The sequence below is a fragment of the Talpa occidentalis genome, unplaced genomic scaffold (genome assembly GCF_014898055.3).
Source record: "Talpa occidentalis isolate TD23 unplaced genomic scaffold, MPIMG_talOcc4v2.1 talOcc4.7, whole genome shotgun sequence".
Classification (NCBI taxonomy): domain Eukaryota; kingdom Metazoa; phylum Chordata; class Mammalia; order Eulipotyphla; family Talpidae; genus Talpa; species Talpa occidentalis.
Window position 1 is genome coordinate 90,809,842 of NW_023605083.1, and position 21,896 is coordinate 90,831,737.

General features: G+C 49.5%; 2 protein-coding genes across 7 annotated transcripts; one reads left to right on the top strand and one right to left on the bottom strand.

Moving 5' to 3' along the window:
• Positions 1-4,086: 4,086 nt before the first annotated feature.
• On the bottom strand, positions 4,087-15,588 carry PLD2 (phospholipase D2). Of its 6 annotated transcripts, none has more exons than XM_037492746.2 (25): positions 15,514-15,588; positions 14,600-14,709; positions 14,377-14,507; positions 14,137-14,279; positions 13,610-13,715; positions 13,457-13,522; positions 13,252-13,310; positions 13,024-13,116; positions 12,776-12,928; positions 12,172-12,321; positions 10,141-10,224; positions 9,930-10,008; positions 9,082-9,192; positions 8,729-8,899; positions 8,213-8,339; positions 7,905-8,023; positions 7,701-7,814; positions 7,465-7,569; positions 7,157-7,245; positions 6,936-7,049; positions 6,725-6,774; positions 6,322-6,456; positions 5,975-6,128; positions 5,103-5,217; positions 4,087-4,867 (listed from the first exon to the last, which is right to left on the bottom strand). In XM_037492746.2, the coding sequence occupies exons 2-25, from the start codon at positions 14,706-14,708 to the stop codon at positions 4,643-4,645; spliced, it is 2,802 nt and encodes a 933-aa protein (XP_037348643.1). In that variant the 5' UTR covers position 14,709; positions 15,514-15,588; the 3' UTR covers positions 4,087-4,642. The 6 variants fall into 6 exon arrangements, with proteins under 6 accessions (XP_037348643.1, XP_054545061.1, XP_037348646.1 ...); XM_054689086.1 differs by lacking the exon at positions 15,514-15,588 and adding an exon at positions 15,478-15,494; XM_037492749.2 differs by lacking the exon at positions 15,514-15,588 and adding an exon at positions 15,267-15,362 and having other exon boundaries at positions 6,008-6,128.
• A 4,104-nt stretch (positions 15,589-19,692) lies between these two features.
• Positions 19,693-20,424, top strand: CUNH17orf114 (chromosome unknown C17orf114 homolog). The gene is made up of 2 exons (XM_054689124.1): positions 19,693-19,765; positions 20,252-20,424. Exons 1-2 carry the CDS (start codon positions 19,693-19,695, stop codon positions 20,422-20,424), a joined length of 246 nt encoding a protein of 81 aa, XP_054545099.1.
• Positions 20,425-21,896: the final 1,472 nt, after the last annotated feature.

Here is a 21,896-nt window from a genome sequence, read left to right on the forward strand (position 1 = left end):
CTGGCTGTGCCCGGGGAGGGTGGCAGAGGGAACGTGACGCGAGCGCGCAGGCTTCCCCCTCCCCCTGGGCACCGACACCTGCGCGCATGCGCGCGCGAGAGCGCGAAAGGCGCGCGCGAGGACCGAGCGACCGCGCGAGCCTGGCATGAGAGAAGTGGGCGGTGGCCGAGGCGGCCCCGGAGCGCGCCCACCAGCCGGCGCGCGTGCGCACGAGCGTTTCCTCGCCTTTTCCTTCTTTTCTGCCCTTTTTCTCCCCAGTTTCCTTCTCAGCTGTCCTTTGACGCCTATCCTTCCCTTCCCCTCCTCTTTCGTGTGCCCAGCTGCCAATCAAGTCACCCACCTCTCTTTTTGCGGGGGAAGGGGGGCGGGACCCAACCCCCTCTATTACTAGGGGGGTTGTTATGGTAACTCCCCACGCGAGGGCTGGGTGGCCTCTAGATAGGATGGGCTGTCCACCCACCTAATTGCTATGGCAACAGTGGAGCCGCTGAGGGTGGGGCCTCTCGGTGAGAACTTGGCTGGAGAAACCACAAGGGAATTAGGAGGTGGAGGGGCGGTTCTGACTGCCACAGGAATACCCTTTAACCCCTTCTGTGGCAGTTGTGGGTGGTATTGAGGAGGGATATTGAGCAGATCTGCTGCAGACCTCTATCTCTGCACCTCTGTTAACATAGGGTTCTGCACAAAGGAACTGTTTCAACCATTATTCATGGACTGATCGCTGGTGCTGTGTGTGGGGAAGGGGTGGCAGGGAGAGGTGGAGGGGAAGAGACAGAATCTATGCTCAGGCCCTCCAAATCTTGCTTAGGTCACCTTAGGCGTGTTGGCACATGTCTGAGCTCCAACCATTAGCTCACTGGGGGTTAGATGACTGCCGCTGACTTGCTGTGTGACCTTGAACAAGTTGCTTTGCTTTTCTGGGCTTTTCTTTCACACAAGTTGAGAGGGAAGGCTGTGTGATTCCCAAGGTCACTTCTAGCAACAACACTACTTTTAAAAGACCCCTCACACCGACCTTAATATAAACACTCATTTAGGAGAGTGTGTGTGAAAAGCCCTTGGGAAAAGGGCTAATGCCCTCCTTTCTGGAACCTTCTCATTTGAATGCACACCCAGTCTTGCTTCCACTCTTCCTCCTATTTACCTTGCTATTGTCTTCGTCCAAGCCTCTATCCCCACTCACCTCCATCCTTTATTAGCCTCCTACTTTGCTTCTCTGCCTGACTCCCATACATCAATTCTCCATACCCAGAATGTTTTTCCTAAAACTCAAATCTGATGCCATTCTCCTATTCAATACCCTTCAGCCCCCCTCTGTCTTCTCAGTAGGGTCAAATGTGGCTTCAAAAACTCTTCAAGATTCTGCCTGCTTCTCCTGCCTTATTTTTCAGTATTCCACATTCAACTTCATATGTTCTAGCCATACTGAAATACTCTACTCACAGTTCCCAGAACTAAACATGTCTGTTGAATTTCCTTAAGACAGGAATGTCAATCTTGTTTAGCACTGGGAATGGCACCCACTGGAGGTTCAATAACATGGAAGTGAGTGAAGGCATCCGTTGTCTGAGTAGGCACTGTGATATATAATCGTTCAAGGTTAAGACCACGGAGAGTAGGAATAAAACAATAATTTCAAGTTAGTGCTTTGGGCAAGTCATTAACCTCTCTGAGTGAGGCTCAACTCTATCACCTGTAAATTAGGATAATAACAGAGGTTAGGATAAAATAAAATTAGGTATGTAAAGCACTTGGCATACATTAGGTCCTCAATAAATGTACAAGTGCCTGACTCACAGTGTGTTTAATAAAGAGATACTGATCAGTGAATGAATAAATTATGACTACAGAGATAGGATAATACCACCTTGAGTCTCAAGAATCAGTAATCTGAGGAGGTGGAGGAGAGGGTAGAGAAATTAGAATGGCCCCATGCTGATAATTAATAAAGCTGGACTATGGATGTATGGATACATGAGGATTCACCATCCTATTCTCTGTTTTTATATAAACTTGTCCATAACAAAAATTGAAAAATGGACAATATGACCGATGCAGCCCTGGATATTGCATCCCCCCAAAGTTAAAATAAGACAAATTGTAGGAGCTGTGGGGAATGAATGAACCCAGTTGCCCCCAGGTTTCCCACCCACCTTGGGAGGCTAGACTCATTTTCCTTCTTCTGTGTCTACAACCAACTCTTCTCACTCTAAGTCCACTGCTTTCTACCCTCCATTCAGGAAACTGCAAGACTAGTGAGGGGAGGGCAGATAGGTCTTTGCACAAAATAGTGTGAAACAAGGCCTCCCTGATGGCTCAGGGGTTAAGACGCAACCTGTGAAGCTATCTGCAGCCACTGCAGAATGAGTTCGATCCCCGGCCAGGGAGCTACCCACATGGCACAGCAGACCTCTCCTGACTCGCCTGCTGCTCCTCTCAGCAGTGTATTTCAGTAGCTCTGCCTGTTCTGTTCCCTACTGTGTCTCTGGTAAATCCTATTACCCTAGACCCCTCCCCACACCTCTGGCCTACACCCCAGTTCTTCTATGCATAAATAAATAAATCTTTTAAAAAAAATAGTGTGAAGCAGAAACCCATCTAAACCCTGGCCCAGGCACTTGCTGTCTCCACCCCACTCCACACTTAATGAGGTAATGGTGCCCTAGGGAAAGAGGCACTTAGTGCTGACAATGAGGCTAATTAGCAGAATGCCAATTAGTACCAAGGGTCCGCTATAAGGAAGGGGGGATTTCTTAGGCAGAAGTACCTTCTTCAGAGGAATGGAGGATAGGGGCAAGGCAACAGCTTCCCCTTTTTCCATGTCATCATCCTCCAGCACACTCTCTCATGCTCCAGCCCATCCCCTATTCCAGGAAGTCTTCCTGTTCCTGTGGACTCTCTGAAAGTGAGGAGTAAGACTTGGGGAGGGAGTGAGGGGCAAGAGCCAGGACCTGTGCTAATTGCTTATTCCTAATTGCAAAATATTTTGATATAGAAAAAGAATAAATTTATCTTTTATATGAAAATATAATATGTAAGATAAAAATTCATATAGCCACCCCTCAAGAAATAAGTCTTAAATTCACTCAAAGAGCTCTCAGTACACCCATGATCTCCTTTTTCTCCATTCAACCTGGGAGCTAACTACCCTCAACCCATGTGTGCTGTGCTGTCCCCTAGATTGTGCCTTTATTGTCTCTTCCCTCTGGAGCGGTGCCATCTGGTAGAACGTTCTGCAAAGACAGAAATGGTCTGTATCTGCAACCAGTGGTGGCTGAGGACTTGAAATGTGGCTAACGAATGTTTGATGAACTAAATGTTGAATTCTTCCTGACTTTAATTTAAATGCAAATTGTCAAATAGGGCTAGTGGCTGCTGTATTGGACAGTGAAACTTTAGGACAAATGTGCCTAAAGCCTAAGTGCCCCACAGGGGTGGAGACTTATTGTATTTACTCTAGAACAGTGTCTAGCAAATAGTAGGTGCTCAATAAAATATTTAAGTCAATAACTGAATCTCACAGCAAGTCAGTTATAGAGGCATTACGCCCATTTCCCAGTTGGGACGACCAAGGTTCACAGAGATGAGGTGACTTGAAAAGGTCACTTACGTAATGCGACAAGTCCCGGATCTGGGTCCTGCTCTTCTGGACCTCTAACATACACTTAACCACTCCCACAGGGGCTTCCCTAAACTTCTCCCATGCTGTCACTTGGGAAACAAAGGGCAGCCCCTCTAGGCCCTTCTTGGTACACCTCTCTCACCTGCAGCTGCAACAGCAGTGACACAGTTCTCCAAGTATCTTGGTTTGGCCCTGCCCTTCTTTCTACCCAGCTACACCACGTGAACACCTTCTCCTCCCAGCAGCTGGGTGACCAAGCTCTTATTATCCACTTGTACATTTATTGAGGACCTAATGTATGCCAAGTGCTTTACATACCTCAGTTACATACCAAGTTAAGCAAGATGGAAACAGCAGAAAGAAGAAAGGAGTGGTAGAGAGAGAAGGTGAGGGGCCTGGTGCCACGTGTAGCATGGAGGGTGGGTGAGACCAGCACTCAGTTCAGTGAAGGAAGAGGCAGGGATCTTTTCTAAACTTTTATTTATGAAATGTTTCTTGAACTGATACAAAGTTAGTGTTTGTCAGCAGGCTGGTGGAGGGAGTTAGTGTGTATTCACCACTATTAGCCTCCTCACTGTAGGAGCTCAAGCCAGGGGTGGCTTCATCCTTCCTTCCACCTTCGCAGTAATGGCCTGGGAGAGGCTCTGGGGGCAGAACAGGGCTCAAAGGCAGGAAAAGGAAGGGAGAGGGGAAGGCACAGGGCAGAACTCACTCTTCCTGAATCAGATCCTTGACCCCAGGCATCCAGGCAGGAGCTATGCGTCTTCTGTTAGCAGTGGTTTGAACTGAGCAGCAGGGGATGAACTTCTCTGGGACCCTCCTGCCTCCCCAGCCCAAAGTTGGGTGCCATCTTTGGCTATATCTCAAGAAAGGGTCCTCTGTGACTTCTCTCATCCCTATCAGGGATGCCTGCCTCCCTTGGGTCTCAAAGGCACTGCCCTCAATCCTCAGGGTTAGAGGCAGGGAGTCAGACCTGATGGATCCCACTGGCTGGTGACCTCGCCTGGACTGGCACCACAGCTATGTCCACACTTCCAGGGGCATCACGCCCTCTTTGCTACCCAGTGGGGGCAGCAAAGACTCATCTTCCAGGAACTTGAGGGGGAAGTGGACCAGGTGGCCCTGGACCTGGTTGAGCTCAGACCGAGCCATGGAAGGGCTGACTGTGGCGAGCGGTTCCACGGCCACATACTCCCGGAGCGCCCGCAGAGAGCGTGTGGCATTGGATGGCAGACAGCGGAAGATCTGTTGGGGGGGGGGGTCATGGACACCAACAATGCTTGGGGTGACATTCTCAAGAGTCTCAGTGCAGCTAGACATTCCCAGTCTCCACATTCTCTCCCCCAACACTGACTCTTTGATATGCCCCCCAGAATTACACCCCCTTCTGAGAAGAGCCTCTGTGTAGGGCTTTTTTCCATCCTGCTCTGAACAGGAATATTTATGAATTCCCCTCAGCCCAGCCCCAGTCAGCACGCACCTGCTCATAGATATTGGCATTGCTCTCAGCTGTGTCTTGCCACAACTGGAAGAAGTCATCGCAGACAGGGTCTCGGAGATCCAGGTCTGGCCGGGCATCAGCCCCAAGAATCACGCTACGGGAGAAAAGGGTTCCATCAGGGCCAGGTTAAGATTCTCAGAGAACCCGAACACCATAAAAGTTACATTGTGCTATCCAGGTTGTTCAAAACAGATGCAGATTAAATAGTATAGGAAGTGTAAATGAGTAACAGAACTTTAATTTGTCTCTATTTTGGTGACTAGTCTAATGCTTTAAACATATATAGTGTGGGGCCTCCCTGGTGGTGCAAGAGGTTAAGAGGCAACCTATGAGCCTGTCTGCAGCCTCTGCAGCACGAGTTTGATCCCCGGCTGGCCAGGGAGCAATCCATATGGCGCAGAAGACCTCTCCTGTCTAGTCCACTGCTCCCCTCAGCAGTGTACTTCAGTCAATCTGCCTGTTCTGTTCCCCACTCTGTCTCTGGTGAATCCCCCCACACTTCTGGCCTGTACCCCAGTTCTTGTATGCATAAATAAATAAATTTTTAAAAAAAATATATAGTGTACATATATTAACTAAATATATACAGTGTATATATACATATACACTAAATATGTATAGATACAAAGTATATATTCAATATATGTACATATGCATCTATATACACACATATATATATATATACATTAAATTATTGTTTCGATGTTTTCTCATTTTGGGGGGTGTCCTCACTTTGCTGGTATCCTAAATGGGGTTAGTCTGCCTATTGGGATATCCAGTACAGCCCCTAAGCAACCTTAACACCTGCTCAAAAGGCAGAACCCTCTCTTCCCTCCCCACTTCAGCTCTACCTGAAGCAATGTTTCCGCAAACTCAAGGCAAACCTGCCCGCCTGATATTCCACACCGTCCATGAGGGATGGCTCCATCTCTGTGTCCTCAATCAGCACAGCCAGCTCACTGTCCCGCTTCCCCAGCAAGCTCCGATCATTGATATTTGCGGAGCCTGGGGTAGGTGCAGAACACACTGCATCTGCCTGGGCCCTAGGGGATGCCCCACCCCAACAGACCACCAGTCCCTGGGGGCAATACACTTTCCTTGGCCTCCATGGTCCCTATTCATTCCGTTGCCCCTGGCTGGGCCGTTCCACACCTCCCAACCCCCCTCTTGCTGCTGGAGGCTCAGGCCCAGCACTGACCAATGATGACTGTCCGGTCATCTGCAATGAGCATCTTGCTGTGGATATAGATGAGTTCAGAGATCGGGTGGCTGTCCAGTTCTCCGTGTGTGCGGAGACCACAGATGGATATGTAGTCCCGCCACGCTGTTCCCACTGCGCACAAGAGATGGGCATGGGGGGAGTATGGTGAGGTACCCTCCTTATGCACCTGGGTCCCAACTACCTCCTCACTTCAGAAGCTCTGTACAGCCCTGTTTACATGCTCTCCCTGCCATGAAAAACCACGGATGGTCTCAGGGAAAGGGCTTCAGAGGAATGCAAGAATAATAGCCTCCTTCCTTGCACCCCCAAGGGACCTCCAGCTCCCCAATCTCCCCTTCCTCAGGAAACTAGGGCTTGGACCCCCAGTCCCAGTACTCACTGGCTGCTTTGAGGCGATGTAAGATTGAATACTCCCCACGACACAGGGTCCTGAGGGAAAAGAACAGGTGAGAGAGATGGAGGCTGGGGGAGGAGGTGGGAGAAGTCAGAGAGAAGTGGACCTCAAATGACCAGCAGGTCGGGATCAGGACAGTCAGGAGGGCGCATGAGTGGGATGGGACCATTGAACAGTGTCTGGCTGGGGGGGTCACCTGTAAGTGAAGTGCAGAATGGCCTGGATAGCATTGCCACCGCCTGTGGAGATGTCACCCTCAAAACCGGGGAGCAGGGGCAAAAGCACATAGACTCGGAAGCACTGACCCTGTCTGAGGAGGGGGTGGAGTCAGAGGTGTGACCTGTCTCCAAACTCCAACCCCTCCAGCTGGGTTTAAGCCATGCCCACACTCCCCACCCTCCTACCAGACCACCTTACTTGTGGGCCTTCAGGATTCTGTCCACAATCTCATCGCCCACCTTATTCAGAACCGTCCGCCCATCTGAGCAGCTGATGAAGAACTGATTCTGGGGTATGGACCAGAGATAAGACATCAGCAGCCCCGCCTTTCTCCTGCCCTCAGCTCCTAGCAGCCAACCCTGCCTGGGGCTCCAGGTCCTGGCCCCAGGCTTCCATTCTCCTCCAGGCCCAGCTTCACCAGCCCTCAGTGACTGATCCCACTGACATCCTAAGTCTCTCCTGGGACATCCCCTCCACTCTCTGCCCCCAGATCCACCCCAGCAGACCTCAATGTAGAGGAAGTGCTGGCTCTCCCTGATGGTGTGCAGGTAAGCATTGAGGATGGAGCTCTCCAAAGTGCCTGCTGACCAGCGGTCCACTGACCTCAAGACCTGGGGAGATGGTGAAAATGGTGGTTCCTGATACCAGGAGAGGCATCAGTAGGGTTCTCAGAATAGGGAGAATAGGCTGGGGCACTGGGCTATAAGGGGGCAGAGGAGCAGGCTCAAGTTGCAAGGCTCACCTGCACAGTGGCACACTGCCCCCCAGGGAGGACGAAGGGGAGCTGGTTTGCAGTGTTGATGGACTTAGGCAGCATGTAGGGGTACATGGGTGTCTTGTACTTGGCTTTGGTAGTCTGAGGTGGAAGGATGAAAGGGTCATTAGGAGGTGATGAGCTGGCTTTGGCTCCCTCCCAACTTCAGATCCCTCAAGAGGGAGTGAGCACCTTGGTGAAATTCCAGCGCTGGATGAAGTGCCGGGCAAGGTCCCGGGCTGCTGAGCCATGAACAACAACCCCAACGTCCCGCCATGGCATCCGGTGCATGGTCTTCCTGTCAATGAAATCTAGGGGTCCAGAAGAGTCAGGGACGAGATCAGGGATGATCTGTTGGGGACACATGGGGCAGGGAGGAGGTGGACCCTACTAGAGGGAAAACAATTATCCCTGACCCAGCTCATCCCATTCTCAGTCCCAGCCCCAACATTGACCCCTGCTCCCCGCTCTTGGGGGCTTTGGAGACGGAGGACCCTCACCCTCAAAAGGTCGGTCCAGTTGCACCCAGTCCTTAGTGATAAGATTGCTGTAGTCCTTGCCCAGCCAGAAGAGTTGGTTGTTAGAGAGGTCTGAGGTACCTTGAGAGTCTGAGCACGAGATGGGAGGCTGTAGGAGGAACATACCCAAGGCAGGGACAAGGAGTGGTCATGGGCACCATACAGAGCCAGGGTCAAAGAGAAGATAGGAGCATTGAAAGAGTGTGTGATGGGGACACAGGGACACACACAGAGAGGAAGAACGAGACGCAGAGAGTTCAATTCCCTGGTCTTCCCCTTCAGCTACATGTGATGTCCCTATAGGATCTGGGGGAGCAGAGTGTTAATAGAAATGGAAAGGGTCACAGTATCTTCAAGGTGGGTTCTTGGGATTCCAGAAAGGTGGAGGAAATCTGAGAGTGGGAAGAGCTTAAAGTGACGGGAGGGGGAAGGCTGGATTAGGAAGGGGTGTGAGTTTAGATTAGCTGAATTTGGGGTAGGAAGGTCTTGGGGTGTTACCTGTGGAGCAGCTGATTCAGAGGACTCCCTAAGATCAGTCAGTCGGTAGTGCAGGTCATCCCAGCGGCCATAGGCGAGGTCCAGCCCCCCTAAGAAGGCCACTACTTGGTCCACCACCAGGAGCTTCTCATGATGGGCCCATAATGTTACCTGGTCTGGGTGGCGCATCACCTGCAGCAGGTACAAAGTTGTTCATGGTGGCAGGCTTAGGTGAGTGAAGACAGCAGAGGCATTGGGAGGGAGAAAGGAAAGATGAAGGGGCAAAGACATTCAAGGTGAAGGGGGGTTGAAAGCTTGGGGAAGCTTGGTAAAGAGGGCTGTAGTGTAGGAGGGGTGTGAAGCCTTAGAGACACCTTTATGTTGGGGTGCAGCAGCATCAGCGTCCTCTTGCTATAGCCACTGTTGATGCCCAAGGCCAACTCCACTTCCTTAAACAGCAGTACGGACACACGGACACCCTCCTCCTGATGTTGAGTGAGGGAATCAGATTCCAGAATAGCTCCCATGCTGGGGATTCCTGTATGCCCCTTCCACCCAGACCAGAGACCTTCCACGTCTTGCCACACACACTGTTTTGATGCAGAGTGCAAACTCAGGCTGAATGTCATGTATCTTCCCACCAACTCACATATTCACACATCTACCCTCTTACCTATCATTCTCTTTCCATCCATCTTCCCGACCATATACTCACCCTCTTATCTACCATTCATTCATCTACACACCCACCCTTGTATTGATCTGCCTTTCCAACCGAATATCTTTTCTTCTATCTCCCTGTGTTTTATCTGTTCATTCACTCGTCCACTCACCCTTCACCATCCATGTATCTCTCTCCTGTTCATCAACATCTATGAATGCCCCCCCACATGGCAGACATTGTGCCCTGTGCTAGAACTAGTGATATTAATCAGTCCGGTGACAGAGACAGATATGTACACCCAGGTAGCACAGTAAAGTGTGATGGATACTGGCAGAGGAATCTACTACACCAGATAAAAGAAGCACATGAAGAAGGAGTTGTGGGTTCTCCTCAGGAAAGAGGAGGTGATGTTTGCCAGACACTGAGACAGGATGGGCACATTTCTCCCCTGAAGTCTCAGATTCGCTACCTTCCCCCTTGCTGAAGTTCCTTCTAACCAACATTTACCCACAGGCAATCCCTGCCATAATTTCCTTCCAGTCTGACCACTTTCCTCACCGCCTTCTTCTTGAGCATAATGTCCAGTCTCCAGTCATCTGAATGGGCAGGACGTTTCAGGTAAACCTCAGGACTCAACCTGGGATTCGGGACAGGGGGTGAGTGGAAAGTTAAGCCCCAGTCAATAGACTACTACTCCCTCCTCTCGCCCAGAGCTGGTCTCCTGCAGGTCCTACCCTGCCCCTTCTTGTTTGAACTTTCCCCTGCTCACCACCAGTCTGTGATGAAAATCTCCTCTCGAGCTCGCAGGATGGCATCTGCCACAGCAGCAAAGTAACCTGCCCCATTCACAAACCTGGGGGGAGGCCAAGCCAAGTAGGTCAGAGGAGTCAGAAGTCAGAAAGTTCTGGAGAGTGAAGACCGGAGGACAGTCATGGGTCAGAGGTGACAGCAGGGTCAAAGATCCAGAGTGATCACAGAAGTCAGGTAGTATCAGATATATTAAAGTGGAATAAATTTGCCAGTTTGAACTAAATAAAGTCAAAAATTACAAAACACACAATGAACTAAAGAAAATGACTAGAGGTTGGGAGGATTAGTATATCATTTATAAAGCTTCCACAAATCATAAGAAAAAGACATATAAGTCAAATGAAAATAAGCATAGAATAAGAACAACTAACAGTTTGCAGAGGAAATAAAAGTGGTCAATTGTAGGAAAAGATGTTCGATTTCACTAGTAAAGAAGGAAATTGATATAAAATGAAATAACATTTTTAAAATTTACCTGACTGGCAAAAATTAAAATCACCAGTAACATTCAATATTAGCATATAAGAAAGTCGGTATTCTCGTACACTATGGTAATTTACATAAGACAATTTTGCAGTATATATGGAAATATAAAACACACATACCCCTTAATACCATAAAGGCACAAAGTAAGTCTATTTCTAGGAATACATCCTACTGGATGCTTAGGCAAAGATTCCATTCTCTAATGTGTGTGTTAAGTGAAAAATAAGTCACAGAAGAAAATACATGACCTCATTTACATTAAAAAAAGTAACATCTATGCATAAGCATATGAAAATATTCAGGAAAAGATCTGGGAGGAGACCTATCAAACTGTTGCCAGGGTTACTTCTGGGGAAAGAAATGGGATTATGGGAAGGCATATAGGGAGATGGAAGGGCTGGGGGGTGAAGGGTTGTGCAGTGAGTGGAAACTTTAATATTGTACTTACTGTATTTCTGTGTCGTTTGCCTTTTTAACACCTAACCGTCTAGTATGGTGGTCAAGAGCAGGGTCTTGATCCAGAATGCCTGAATTGGAATCCTGTTTCCACTGTTTAGAAGGTGTGTGAACTTGAGCAAGCGCCCTAATTTCCCCTTGTCTCAGCTGCTTTCTCATCTGTAAAGTGGAGCTACAAGTGTACCTGTCCCAGAGGGGTAATGTGAGTATTCTATACATGAACACATGCACATCACTGAGACCAGTCCTTGCACACAGTAAGTGCGGCAAACAGAGCAGCTGTTATTAGTTCTTATGTTAACACAAACATCACCTCAATACCACCTCCAAGGAAATAATTCCATGCATGACTCCTCTCTGCCTATGATAAAGTTCAGTCTCCTCAGCTTAGCACTGTGGCACCAATCAGCCCTGCTGACTCCCAGGAGTCTGCTCCTCCTCACGCTGCAACAACAATCAGTCCTCGTGGCTCCCAAACATGTCAGGCTATTTCTACCTTCTTGGTACAGACTGCCCTTCTCCATTTTCTTTATCTTGCTAAGGTAAACCTTAGGGTTACTGCCTGCTGGAAGCTGGTCCTGACATCGCCCCAATTTGGGTGCTTACTCTACGCTTACTGCCTGTATCTACCATCATGGGCAAGCGCCCATGGTTTCATAATTGAATCACCTACTGGACTGCTTACACCGGCCACTGAGCCTGACACTAGTAGGTGCTTAGAAGATGTTTATTAAATGAATGAATAAATCAGAGAGATTTGAGAAAATCACAGAGAACAGAGAGGGTCAGTGTAGTAAGAAGGGTTACCAAGGAGACAGGGAGTCAGAGAAGTCAGGGTCAGAGGAGATTGCCGAGTTTTGGGGTTAGAAAGTTCAGAAGGGACTCACTGCAGTTAAAGAGGTGAGGGAGCCAGAGAGATCTGAGGAGTCCAGTGGGTAGCTCACTGTGGTCAGAAGTAGTCAGAGGAGATAAAGCAGGATCAAGAACTCAGATAACACATAGGGGTCGAGAGGGTCAGAGTCAAGCTTAGAAGGGATGCGCATCTCACCACCGAGCCAATGTCCCAGGCCGGGGTGGTGCATAGCTGTCATGCTGGTGTAGCTGTAAGAAGTCTCTGCCTGAGCTCTGGGCCAGTTCAGTGATCTCCTGGCCCCACCACCGTGCCTGCCGGTAGCTGCTGCACTTGATAATCAGGGACCTGGACAGGAACAATGAGATGGACCATAAACCTCACCCTCCAGACTTCTGGCCTTGCCCAGAAACAACTCCCCTTTAGCTATCACTTCTTTCCCACTTCCTCCTTCAGTCCCTGATTGCACAAACTCCATAGAGACATGGGGATATAGCTACCTTATGCACAGCTGGAGCCCTGGCACCTAGGATTGTGCCAGGCTCTTGGTTTATTGACTTACTTAATGAATGGAGAGCATTTTTTTTCCTTACATCAAGAGTCGCTCCCCCAAGTTTATACTCAACCCCATTTTTCTGGGCCCAGACTCCAAGAGCAGTCCCAAGCATTTGGTTCCAAATCATTACCAGATCCAGGGAGGTGGAAATGCCTGCCTTTTTCCCATGGTCTTTTCCACTCAACTTCCCAAAAGCGCCCTTTATTCTTCACTCACTAGGTGTCTGTCTACGCCAGGGGGACTTACCTGTGGGAGGTATCAATTCGGACCCCATACCGGGCCTCTGTGCTCTTTTTCCCCACCTGTACATCAAAGCCAGGGTCGAAAAGCTGAACAAATGAGATGGCACCGGTCTCCAGGCGCATGTACAACAAGAAGGACTCCTTCACCACCAGCCACCTGGAGTGGAAGGGCTTCGTCTGTTCTCCCCGGCTTGGGGATCTCCCTCTTCACCTACACCCATTACCTGACTGTGGCTCTACTCCGAGCCTCACCTCTTGGACCAGCGATAACAAACTTGGTCCCTGCCGCAGCAGGTTAGTCCAGGAACATGGTGTCCACCTGAGCGCTTCCGGATCACCCCCTCCCTGTGGGGCAAACCAGGAACAGATGCTGGATGAGAATCTAGATGTCTATCCCAGCCTGCACTGCTTTCCCCATTCTCAGACAAGGAGAGATCCTGATGTCTGCAGGCGCCCAGGTAAGGGGCGTCAGACACTTACAATCCTTTGGAGCCGAGGTCTGGGATAAAGGACAGCTGACTGACTTCCAGGAACTCTGTCTGCAAAAGGGAGACAAAAACTCAGAGGAAGGCTCTAGCTTAAAGCTTCTCAGATCCTACTAACCCATGTCCTCTGTACCCTGGGGGGTCTAATTATGCTCCACCTCAAAACAAAAACAAAAACAAACAGGCATTCAGGACCTTACCATGGCATGATAGTTTCGGTAGAAAGACATTGTCAGGAGACGATTGAGGTAATTCTCCAGGTATTTCTGAAATAGGGATGGGAGACAGAGAGATGGGACCAGAGTCATTTGCACACCAGATGCCTTCCCAGAGAACCTGGAGTCTGGTCGTACCTGTTTGCTGGATGCATGTCTGGTGGAGCTCTCAGGACCTGCTCTCGGAAGAGAGGGGATCTCTCTGTTGGCTGCCTCCCGGTCTGGAGAATAGGCAACAGCAAAGCTGTGGAAGGGATGGGGTGAGGGGGAAGTAAGAGCTGGGAGGCCGGCTGCCTGGGTTTCTGAAGCACTGGAGATGGGAACCTGGAGACAGGGAGGAGTCCCAAAGGCTGGCAGAAGGCAGTCCTCCCACCCCAAGAATGGAGACAAGAAAGGGGGAGGCTGCCAAGGGCATTTTGGGCATCCAGCCCAGTTAAAATATTGGCATAGAACCATGGACAGGGAGAGCTGAGCTGGGAATATTTCCCGGTAACCAGGTTAAGGGAGGGGGCCCAGTGGTCAGAGCTGGGGAAGGAATGTACCCAAGGGAGGAAAGGTTGTGACCCGAGAGAGAGAGACAGGCAGAAAGCAGCCTTGGTGGCTGGGCCCATGCTGCCGCAGGGCGAGGGCAAGCTCCTTTCACAGGAAGCAGTGTTCTCCCTCACCGAGCCAAAGGGAGCAGACTCATCAAGACTTTGTGTCTTAGAAGGTCCCGGTGCAACTCCTGAAAATGACGGAACTTCTTCTTGGTTGTCCAGGTAAAGTCCCCGTGAGTCAAGCGGACAGAATACAGCGTGCACGTTCCTACCTGGGGGTGTGAGGAACTGAATGGATGTCTCCTGGGCTCCAACCCCCACCCCCCTCTGGCCAGCTCTCCCTCCCTGGTGGTGTGCCAGCCCAACCACCTTGGATCCACTGGTATATCTCTCAGTGCCCACCACCTGGGCTGTGACAGGGACCCCAGGGGCAAACACCAAGGGGTGCATTTTTAGAGGCTGAAGGCTGTAGATAGCCAGGAACGGGTGCATCCGGTCAGCTGGGAAGAGAGAAAGTGGAAGAGGTTAGATCTCTCCAGGAGGTCTCAGACCCCTCATCTTCCTCTCCCTGAGGACTGTCCTCCCTGTGTACCTGGGTCCTCTCCCTCCCTCAGAGTGTCCACCTCATCGGGCTCCATGTGTAACTGACTGGAATCCAGGTCGTCCCCAGAGGGGAAGAGGCTCCCAGGGGTTGCCATCATCCTAGGAATATGGGGAGGACTCAGGGAGGTGATCTACCTTGCAAATTTTTCTTCCCCTACCCCACCCCAACAACTCCACCTCCCATAGGTCCCTCACTTCCCCACCCACCTCCCTTGCGCTGATTCCCAAGTCCTCTGCAAAACCCCACCAGACACAGACAACCCTCCAGCCCACCCCACTGCCCACTGCCTCTAACCTCCATCTCCAGCTTTGGTCCTTCATCCAAAATCCCTCAGCCCCGCCTCCCGGCCCGTAACCAGAGCGCCGAGGAACACCCAGACATGCCCGGATGACCCCGAACTGGGGCAGAACTAGTCGCGGAATGGGCCTAGGGGTGTCGCAAGTGGCCTGGAGCAGCCGGGGTCGGGCCAAGCCGGGCCGGCGGGGAAAGGGTTCCAGGCGGGATTGAGGAAGTTACGCGCGTCCCACCCGCGAGGGAAACCCGAAATCTGAGCGTGCGGCGGGGTCAGGAGGCTCCGCAGCCCGGGCGCGCTCCGGTCCCCGCCCGATTTCCTGGGCCCGGGACCTCCGCGGGGCCCCCTCCCCTATCTCCTCACCCGGGCGGCCGGAGCCGGCGCCGCTGCGGGCTCGCAAGCCGATGGACCTGAGCAGAACCGGAGTGGGAGCCCACGCCCGAGCCGGGGCGGGGCACGCAGTCAGGGCCTGCCCTTGCGAGCGGGACGGCCCCCCAGCCTCATCTCCACGGGATTCTCGTCCGCCCTGTCCCGCCCCCGCCGCCCTCGGCCCGCCCCGCCGCCCAGCGCGCACCCCTTGGCCTGCGGGAAGGGGAGGGCCCTGCCCTACGTCTGGCTGGAGCTCCCCGCGGGTCTGTCCGTCTATGCCGCACCGTCGGTTCCAGTTTGCCCTGCGGACGCTAGACCCTGCGCACGGTCCCCTGCTGGGGCGCGGGCCCCCGCCCATCTCCGGCCGGCGCTGCCCGGTCCCCCTGGCGGGACACGCCTCTGCGCCAGGGACCTGCTGGTGTCCCCTTTCCTGGCCGGCTGCGAACTGCATTGGCCCTGGCCTAGCGTCTGTCAAGGGAAGGGCTGAGGGAGTAAAAGCCCTGAGCAATGGTGGCCACACATTCATCAGTGTGCGCAAGTTTACATTCTTTCATTCATTCACCATTTACTGCGTATTTGCTCGCTGTCAGACGCGAGTTTGCAGTAGTGAGCAAGACCGTCTCGGGCTGTGCGCGCCTGGAACTTGCAGCCTAAGCAAACAGGGAGCATTTCAGGTTCTAAAAGACAAAATATACACCCCCCCCTTTTTTTTTTTTTTTAAAGAAAAGCAGATTTCGGGCCTCCCCTGGTGGCGCAGCGGTTGAGCGCTGGGCTGCGAAGCTGCCTGCAGCTTCTGTAGCGCCGGTTCGATTCCCGGCCACCAGCGAGGGTCCCACATGGCGCGACAGATCTCTTCTGCCGCACCCGCTGCTCCCCTCAGCAGTGTATTTCGTCAGTCTACCTGTTCTGCTCCCCGCTCTGGCTCTGGTGAATTCTCTCACCCTCCCGCGCTTCTGACTGTACCCAGGGCTTGTATAAATAAATAAATAAATAAATAAATAAATAAATAAATAAATAAATCTTTTTTTTTTTTTTTTAAAAAGCAGATTTCTTTATCTCTTCGTTGGATGGACCTTCGGGTTGTTTATAGTTTTTGTTTGTTGTGAATAAAGCTCCTGTGAACTTTCCTATATCTTTGTGTGGATATATGTTTTCATTTTGCTTGGGTGAATACCTAGGAGTGGATCATATAAGAAGTGCATATTAACTTTTTTTAATAGGAAAGAAATATTCTTTTTTTTTTAAAGATTTATTTATTTATTTATACAAGCACTGGGTACAGTCAGAAGCGCGGGAGGGTGAGAGAATTCACCAGAGCCAGAGCGGGGAGCAGAGCAGGCAGAAGGACCGAAGTACACTGCTGAGAGGAGCAGCGGGCGGTAGGAGAGGTCTGCGCGCCATGTGGGACCCTCGCCCGGCGGTCGGGAATCGAACTGGTGCTGCAGAGGCTGTGGGCAGCTTCGCAACACAACTCTCAACCGATGCGCCACCGGGGAGGCCCAAGTGCATATTAACTTTATAGGGAACTGTCGAACTGTTTTCTGATATTGTTCCATTTTGTATTTCCAAAATCAGTGTATGGTGTAGGTCTAGATGTTCCACAGCATCGTCGACATTTGACGTTAACAATTTTTTTTTTTTAGAGTAGCCATTCTAGTAATTGTAAAATAGTCACTTTATTGTGGCTTTTATTTGCATTTCTCTGGTGATTTATGGTATTGATGTGTTTCACGTGTTCATTGACCATTTCTATATCTTCTTTTGTAAAGTGACTTAGTGTTTTGCTAATGAAAAAATAATCATGTTGTTTGTCTTATTGTCAAATTTTAGTAGTTCTTTATATATTTTGAATGCAAATCTTTGATCAGCTATGTATATTGCAATTTTTTTTCCCCCAAAGAACTCACATATTTATTACCGAGCCAGGTAGAGGTACAGGTACCAAGAGAAAACATGTCACCAAAGCAGTGATGTTTTCAGTGTGATATGGTAGATGCTACTGAGCTTGATGCAGTATAAACATGTGTGCAACCTTATGTGTGATTCCTTAGGGACCCAGCTTGGTCTCTTCTTGGAATTATACCTGATTTTATTACCAGTTTTCATCTGAATTCATTTGGGAATGAGATGATTCTATTTTTGTTTCTTACCAGGAATTGCTTGATCCTAAAAGTCTTGTGAGAAGAAATGGCCAGGAAGAAGCAAGCACACAAAACCCCATGGTGGAGGAAAGGAGTCTACTGCAAATTATTTTCTCCCAGAATTTGACATATATTTTTAAAATAATGGTGCCTCTTGAAAACTGAAGTTTTTTATTTTAAATAGTTGGTACATAAATCATTAGTAATAAAAGCGTAAAATGAGGGGCCTCCCTGCTGGCACAAGGGGCTAAGCACCGCACTATGAAGCATACCACAGCCACTGCAGTTTTATCCCCCAGCTGGCCAGGGAGCAACCCACATGGCGCAGCACACCTCTCCTGTCTCGGCCACTGCTCCCCTCAGCAGTGTGTTTCAGTCAGTCTGCCTGTTCTGCTCCCCACTCTGTCTCTGGCGAATCCTCTCACCCCCCCTCCCTGCGTCTCTGGCCTGTGCCCCAGCTCTTGTATGCATAAGTAAATAAATCTTTAAAAAAAAGTAAAATGTTATACCACCTTGGAAAACAACTCTTCAAAACGTTAAGTGTAGAGTAACTTTATCACCAGCAATTCCATTCCTAGGTATGTAACCAAGAGAAATGAAAATATATGTATCCACAAAAAAATGTGTTCATGAATGTCCATTGTAATAGTATTCAAAGAGCCCAAAAAGTAGATCAACCTTAATATCCATGAACGAATAAAAATATGTGGTGTATCCTTACAATAGACTATTATTCAGCCATAAAAAGGAATGAAATACTGATCATGCTGCAACATGAACCTTGAAAACATTATACTAAGTAAGTGAAAGAAGCCAGACACAAATACCCACGTATTATATGATTCCATTTATATGAAATGTGCATAGAGACAGAAAGTAGATTGGTGGTTGCCAGTAATTGGAGAGGAGGACAGGAGGGCAGGGGGAGTAACTGCTAATGGGTATAGAGTTTATTTTGAGGATGACTGAAATGTAAAATTAGTTGTGATGGTTATACATTGTTGTGAATATATAGTAAAAGCCACTGAATTTTATACTTAAAGGGTAGATTGTATGATATGTGAATTATATCTCAGTAAATCTATTGTACTTATAAAAGACAAAACCAGTAAACTATAAATACATACAGCATGGGTGAATTTTAAAGCCATTATAGTGAAAGACATCAGACAAAAGAGAGTAATATATGATTCTATTTATATAGAGTCCAAAGCAGGCAAAACCAGTCTCTAATGATGGAAATCAGATCAGCACTTGCCTGTGGCAGGAGGTGGGGAACTATCGTAAAGGGGTACACAAAGGAAGTCAAGAGTTGGAAATGTCCTATGGCTTAACTGGGGTGCTGATTACATCATGTATATACTTGTCAAAACTCATGGAGTTGTGCACTAAGATGTAGGCATTAGACTGTAAGTAAATTTCAACTTCAATAAAGTGAATTAAAAAAACAAATACATCTCAGTCAAGCTGTATAGTATAGTCAGCAATGCTTCCCAGCCTTTCCCTTGTCATGGCACCCTTAGGGGATAATGATACAGCATTGGCACAGCTTTACTCCAGGGCACTTTTAGTGTTCGGCTAGGTTGTTCTGGACCTGAAGTTCCGAGCCTGGACTCCAAGCCCCATTCCTGGTCAAGGATGTGTTTGGGAAGCTGAGTGTGAGGGCTAACAGAGTGGACTTGGGTCAGACTGATGGTGGAGAGTTCCTGGTCTGCTGATAACTGTCTGTATGACCTTGGGCAAGTAACCTCATATCTCAATTCCTCTGATTCCTCACTTATAAAATTGAATGATAATAACACTTAACTCAAAAGATCACTGACATGATTAAATGAGATAACATGGAAAAGTCCCTAGCATCTATGTGGCATGCCATAATTAATTGCAACTAAAATTTCTGTTCTAAAAAAAAAACTGAATGAATCTCCAGCAGTGTCCAACCTGGCACTGAGTTGTCCAGTATTGCTATAATGATTTTCACTGCATCTGTCTGTCCCAGGACCTCTGCCACTCTTCCCAGTCTTCTCCCACTTGTCCATGGGGCTCAGAGAGAACCCCAAAATTGAGGGGCCACAAAGGGATAGGTGTTTGAATGTGGTATCCCTTCCACCTCTCCCCTCCTCCCTCTTCTTCCCCTTCCATCCCCTGGCGCCTATAATCACCAGGCGGTCTGAGGCTAAGTGGTAGTTTTGCCCACAGTGGAGGGGCTTGGAAACCACACCCCTCCTCCAGGGGCCCTCCTGGTCATTTGCAGCATCCTGGTCTCCTCCACTGTTGACATGGGTCTGAAGGGGGCATGGTGTTTTCCATGGTGTGGGTGCCGGAGACAGCGGGGGACTGGAAGAAGAGCAGGTATGGGGGGCAAATGAGGAAAAAGTGGGGGCGGCCAGACAGACAAACTGCATTGGGAAGAAAGGTATATACTCAAAATAGTGAAAGGAAAAAGATAATCTGTCTCCCTGGGTGGGAGATGGGTCCATCACTTCCCCCACCAGTCTGGGGAAATACTTTCAGGGCTCATTGCAAAATGAAGAAGTGGGACTCTCTTGTTCAAAAATTATTAAGAATTTCAAGATAGTGACAGCAGAGCGTTACAAGTATGAGTGTGGAGTCCTGTGCACCTGCACAGATGGAGTGCCCCTGAGGTCAGCCCTGCTCTCTCAACATATCTTTCAATCCCAGCTGGTGCCATCGACACTCATCCCCACACCCCAGTCCCCAGGCTTCTTCCCTGGCCTCTTTCCACTCACTGGTGGGAGAGGGGTGGCAAATGTGAGTTGGGAACACTGGGATGCCCTGACCCACAGCTCCCTCTGTCTCCTCCAATCTTCCTTGTAGGTCTGGATCCAGCTGCCCCTCCAGATCCAGATCCCAGGCCACCTACATCCCCCACTGTGGCTGAAGGAGGGATATCCTCCTTAGAGACTGGTGCCTACTTCAGCAGAAAAGCTCGACTCTCCTTCCGCCACCAGCTGCATGACATAGCATCAGCCAATGACTCCACCATTTGAAAGGAACAACCAGGGCTGAACTTCCAGGAAACTTTGGCAAATTTCCTCCCCCCCCTTCTTAGTGACCCCAGTGTCCTGCTCTCCCAAATCCCTCATGACTTTCTCATTAAATCGATTCAGAGTTGGCAGGTGTGTGTGTTGCATGGGGGGGGGTGTGGGGTAGAAGGTAGGAGTGAGGGCACTAGGGCAGGGTCATGGAACTCAGGTGGGAGTGGGGACAGGAGTGCTGACTATGAGCCAGCTGACCTAATGCAGAGCACAGATTGGCTAGAAGGAGGTGAGACTGCTGAAATCCACCTTCAGAGTTGAGTGTGCTGAGAGCAGTTTTGAGAGGCCAGGGGCTAGGCAGGACAGCAGAGGGGGCTAGAGAGCACATGTAGTCAATACATTTCCAGTGGCCACGCCCTGCCTGGCACCTAGGGTTTATCTGTGAACCAAGCAGAAAGAGCTCTCTCCCTGCTCTCATTTTCCAGTAGGAGGAGGTAGATAATAAACAAATAAGCACAATACCAGAGAGTGCTAAGTGTTGCTATGAAGAAAGTAAAATTAAACGAGGGAAAAATGAGGTCAGGGTGGGGAAGGATGCCGTTTCTTAAATTTCAGGTGGTCAGGAAAGGACTATCCGATGAGGTGACATTTGAGCTGAGATCTGAACAAGGAGTAACTGTGAAAATTGGAGAATGGTGTGCCAAAATAGGTTCAAGTTCTCTGGTTGTGATAAAGGTATCACGTTGGTGCAGGCTGTTGATAATATGGGAATCTGTGCATATGTGTGGGCAGGGAGCATAGAGGACACCTCTTATCTTCCACTTAATTTTATTGTGAACTTAAAATTGCTCTTAGGACCTCCCTGGCCGCCTAGGGGTTAAGTCTCAGTGCTATCCCCAGCCAAGGGAGCTAACCCACATGGCTCAGCAGACCTCTCCTGTCTTACCCACTGCTCCCCTCAACAGTGTTTTTCAGTCAATCCACTGGTTCTGCTCCCCACTCTGTCTCTGGTAAATCCTCTCACTCCCCCTGCACTTCTGGCCTGTATCCCAGTTCTTCTATGTAAAAAAACCACAAAAAACAAAAAACAAAACTGCTCTTAAAGTTTCTCTAAAAAAGTCACAAAAGGGCCTCCCTGGTGGCACAAGGGATTGAGTCACAGCACTATGAAGCTATCAGCAGCCACTACAGCACGATTTCAATCCCCAGCCAGGGAGGTGACCCACATGGCGTGGCAGACCTCTCCTGTCTTGCCCACTGCTCCTCTCAGCAGTGTATTTCAGTCAGTCTGCCTGTTGTGCTCCCCTCTCTGTCTCTGGTGAATCCTCTCACCCCCCCAAACCTCTGGCCTGTACCCCAATTCTTTTTTTTAAAAAATATTTATTTTTATATAAGAACCGGGGGTACAGGCCAGATGTGCGGGAGGGTGAGAGGATTCACCATAGAGAGAGTGGGGGAACAGAACAGGCAGACCAACTGAAATA

Excerpts from the sequence above, each read along its gene's own strand:
- PLD2 (XM_037492744.2), bottom strand. The coding sequence starts at position 14,931 with ATGAAGGACCAAAGCTGGAGATGGAG. Across the intron at positions 12,929-13,023 it reads TGTTATCGCTGGTCCAAGAG|GTGGCTGGTGGTGAAGGAGT; the intron begins GTGAGGCTCGGA and ends CTTCCACTCCAG. Across the intron at positions 7,815-7,904 it reads AGCGCTGGAATTTCACCAAG|ACTACCAAAGCCAAGTACAA; the intron begins GTGCTCACTCCC and ends CTTCCACCTCAG.
- CUNH17orf114 (XM_054689124.1), top strand. The coding sequence starts at position 19,693 with ATGGGTCTGAAGGGGGCATGGTGTTTTCCATGGTGTGGGTGCCGGAGA. Across the intron at positions 19,766-20,251 it reads GGGGACTGGAAGAAGAGCAG|GTCTGGATCCAGCTGCCCCT; the intron begins GTATGGGGGGCA and ends TCTTCCTTGTAG.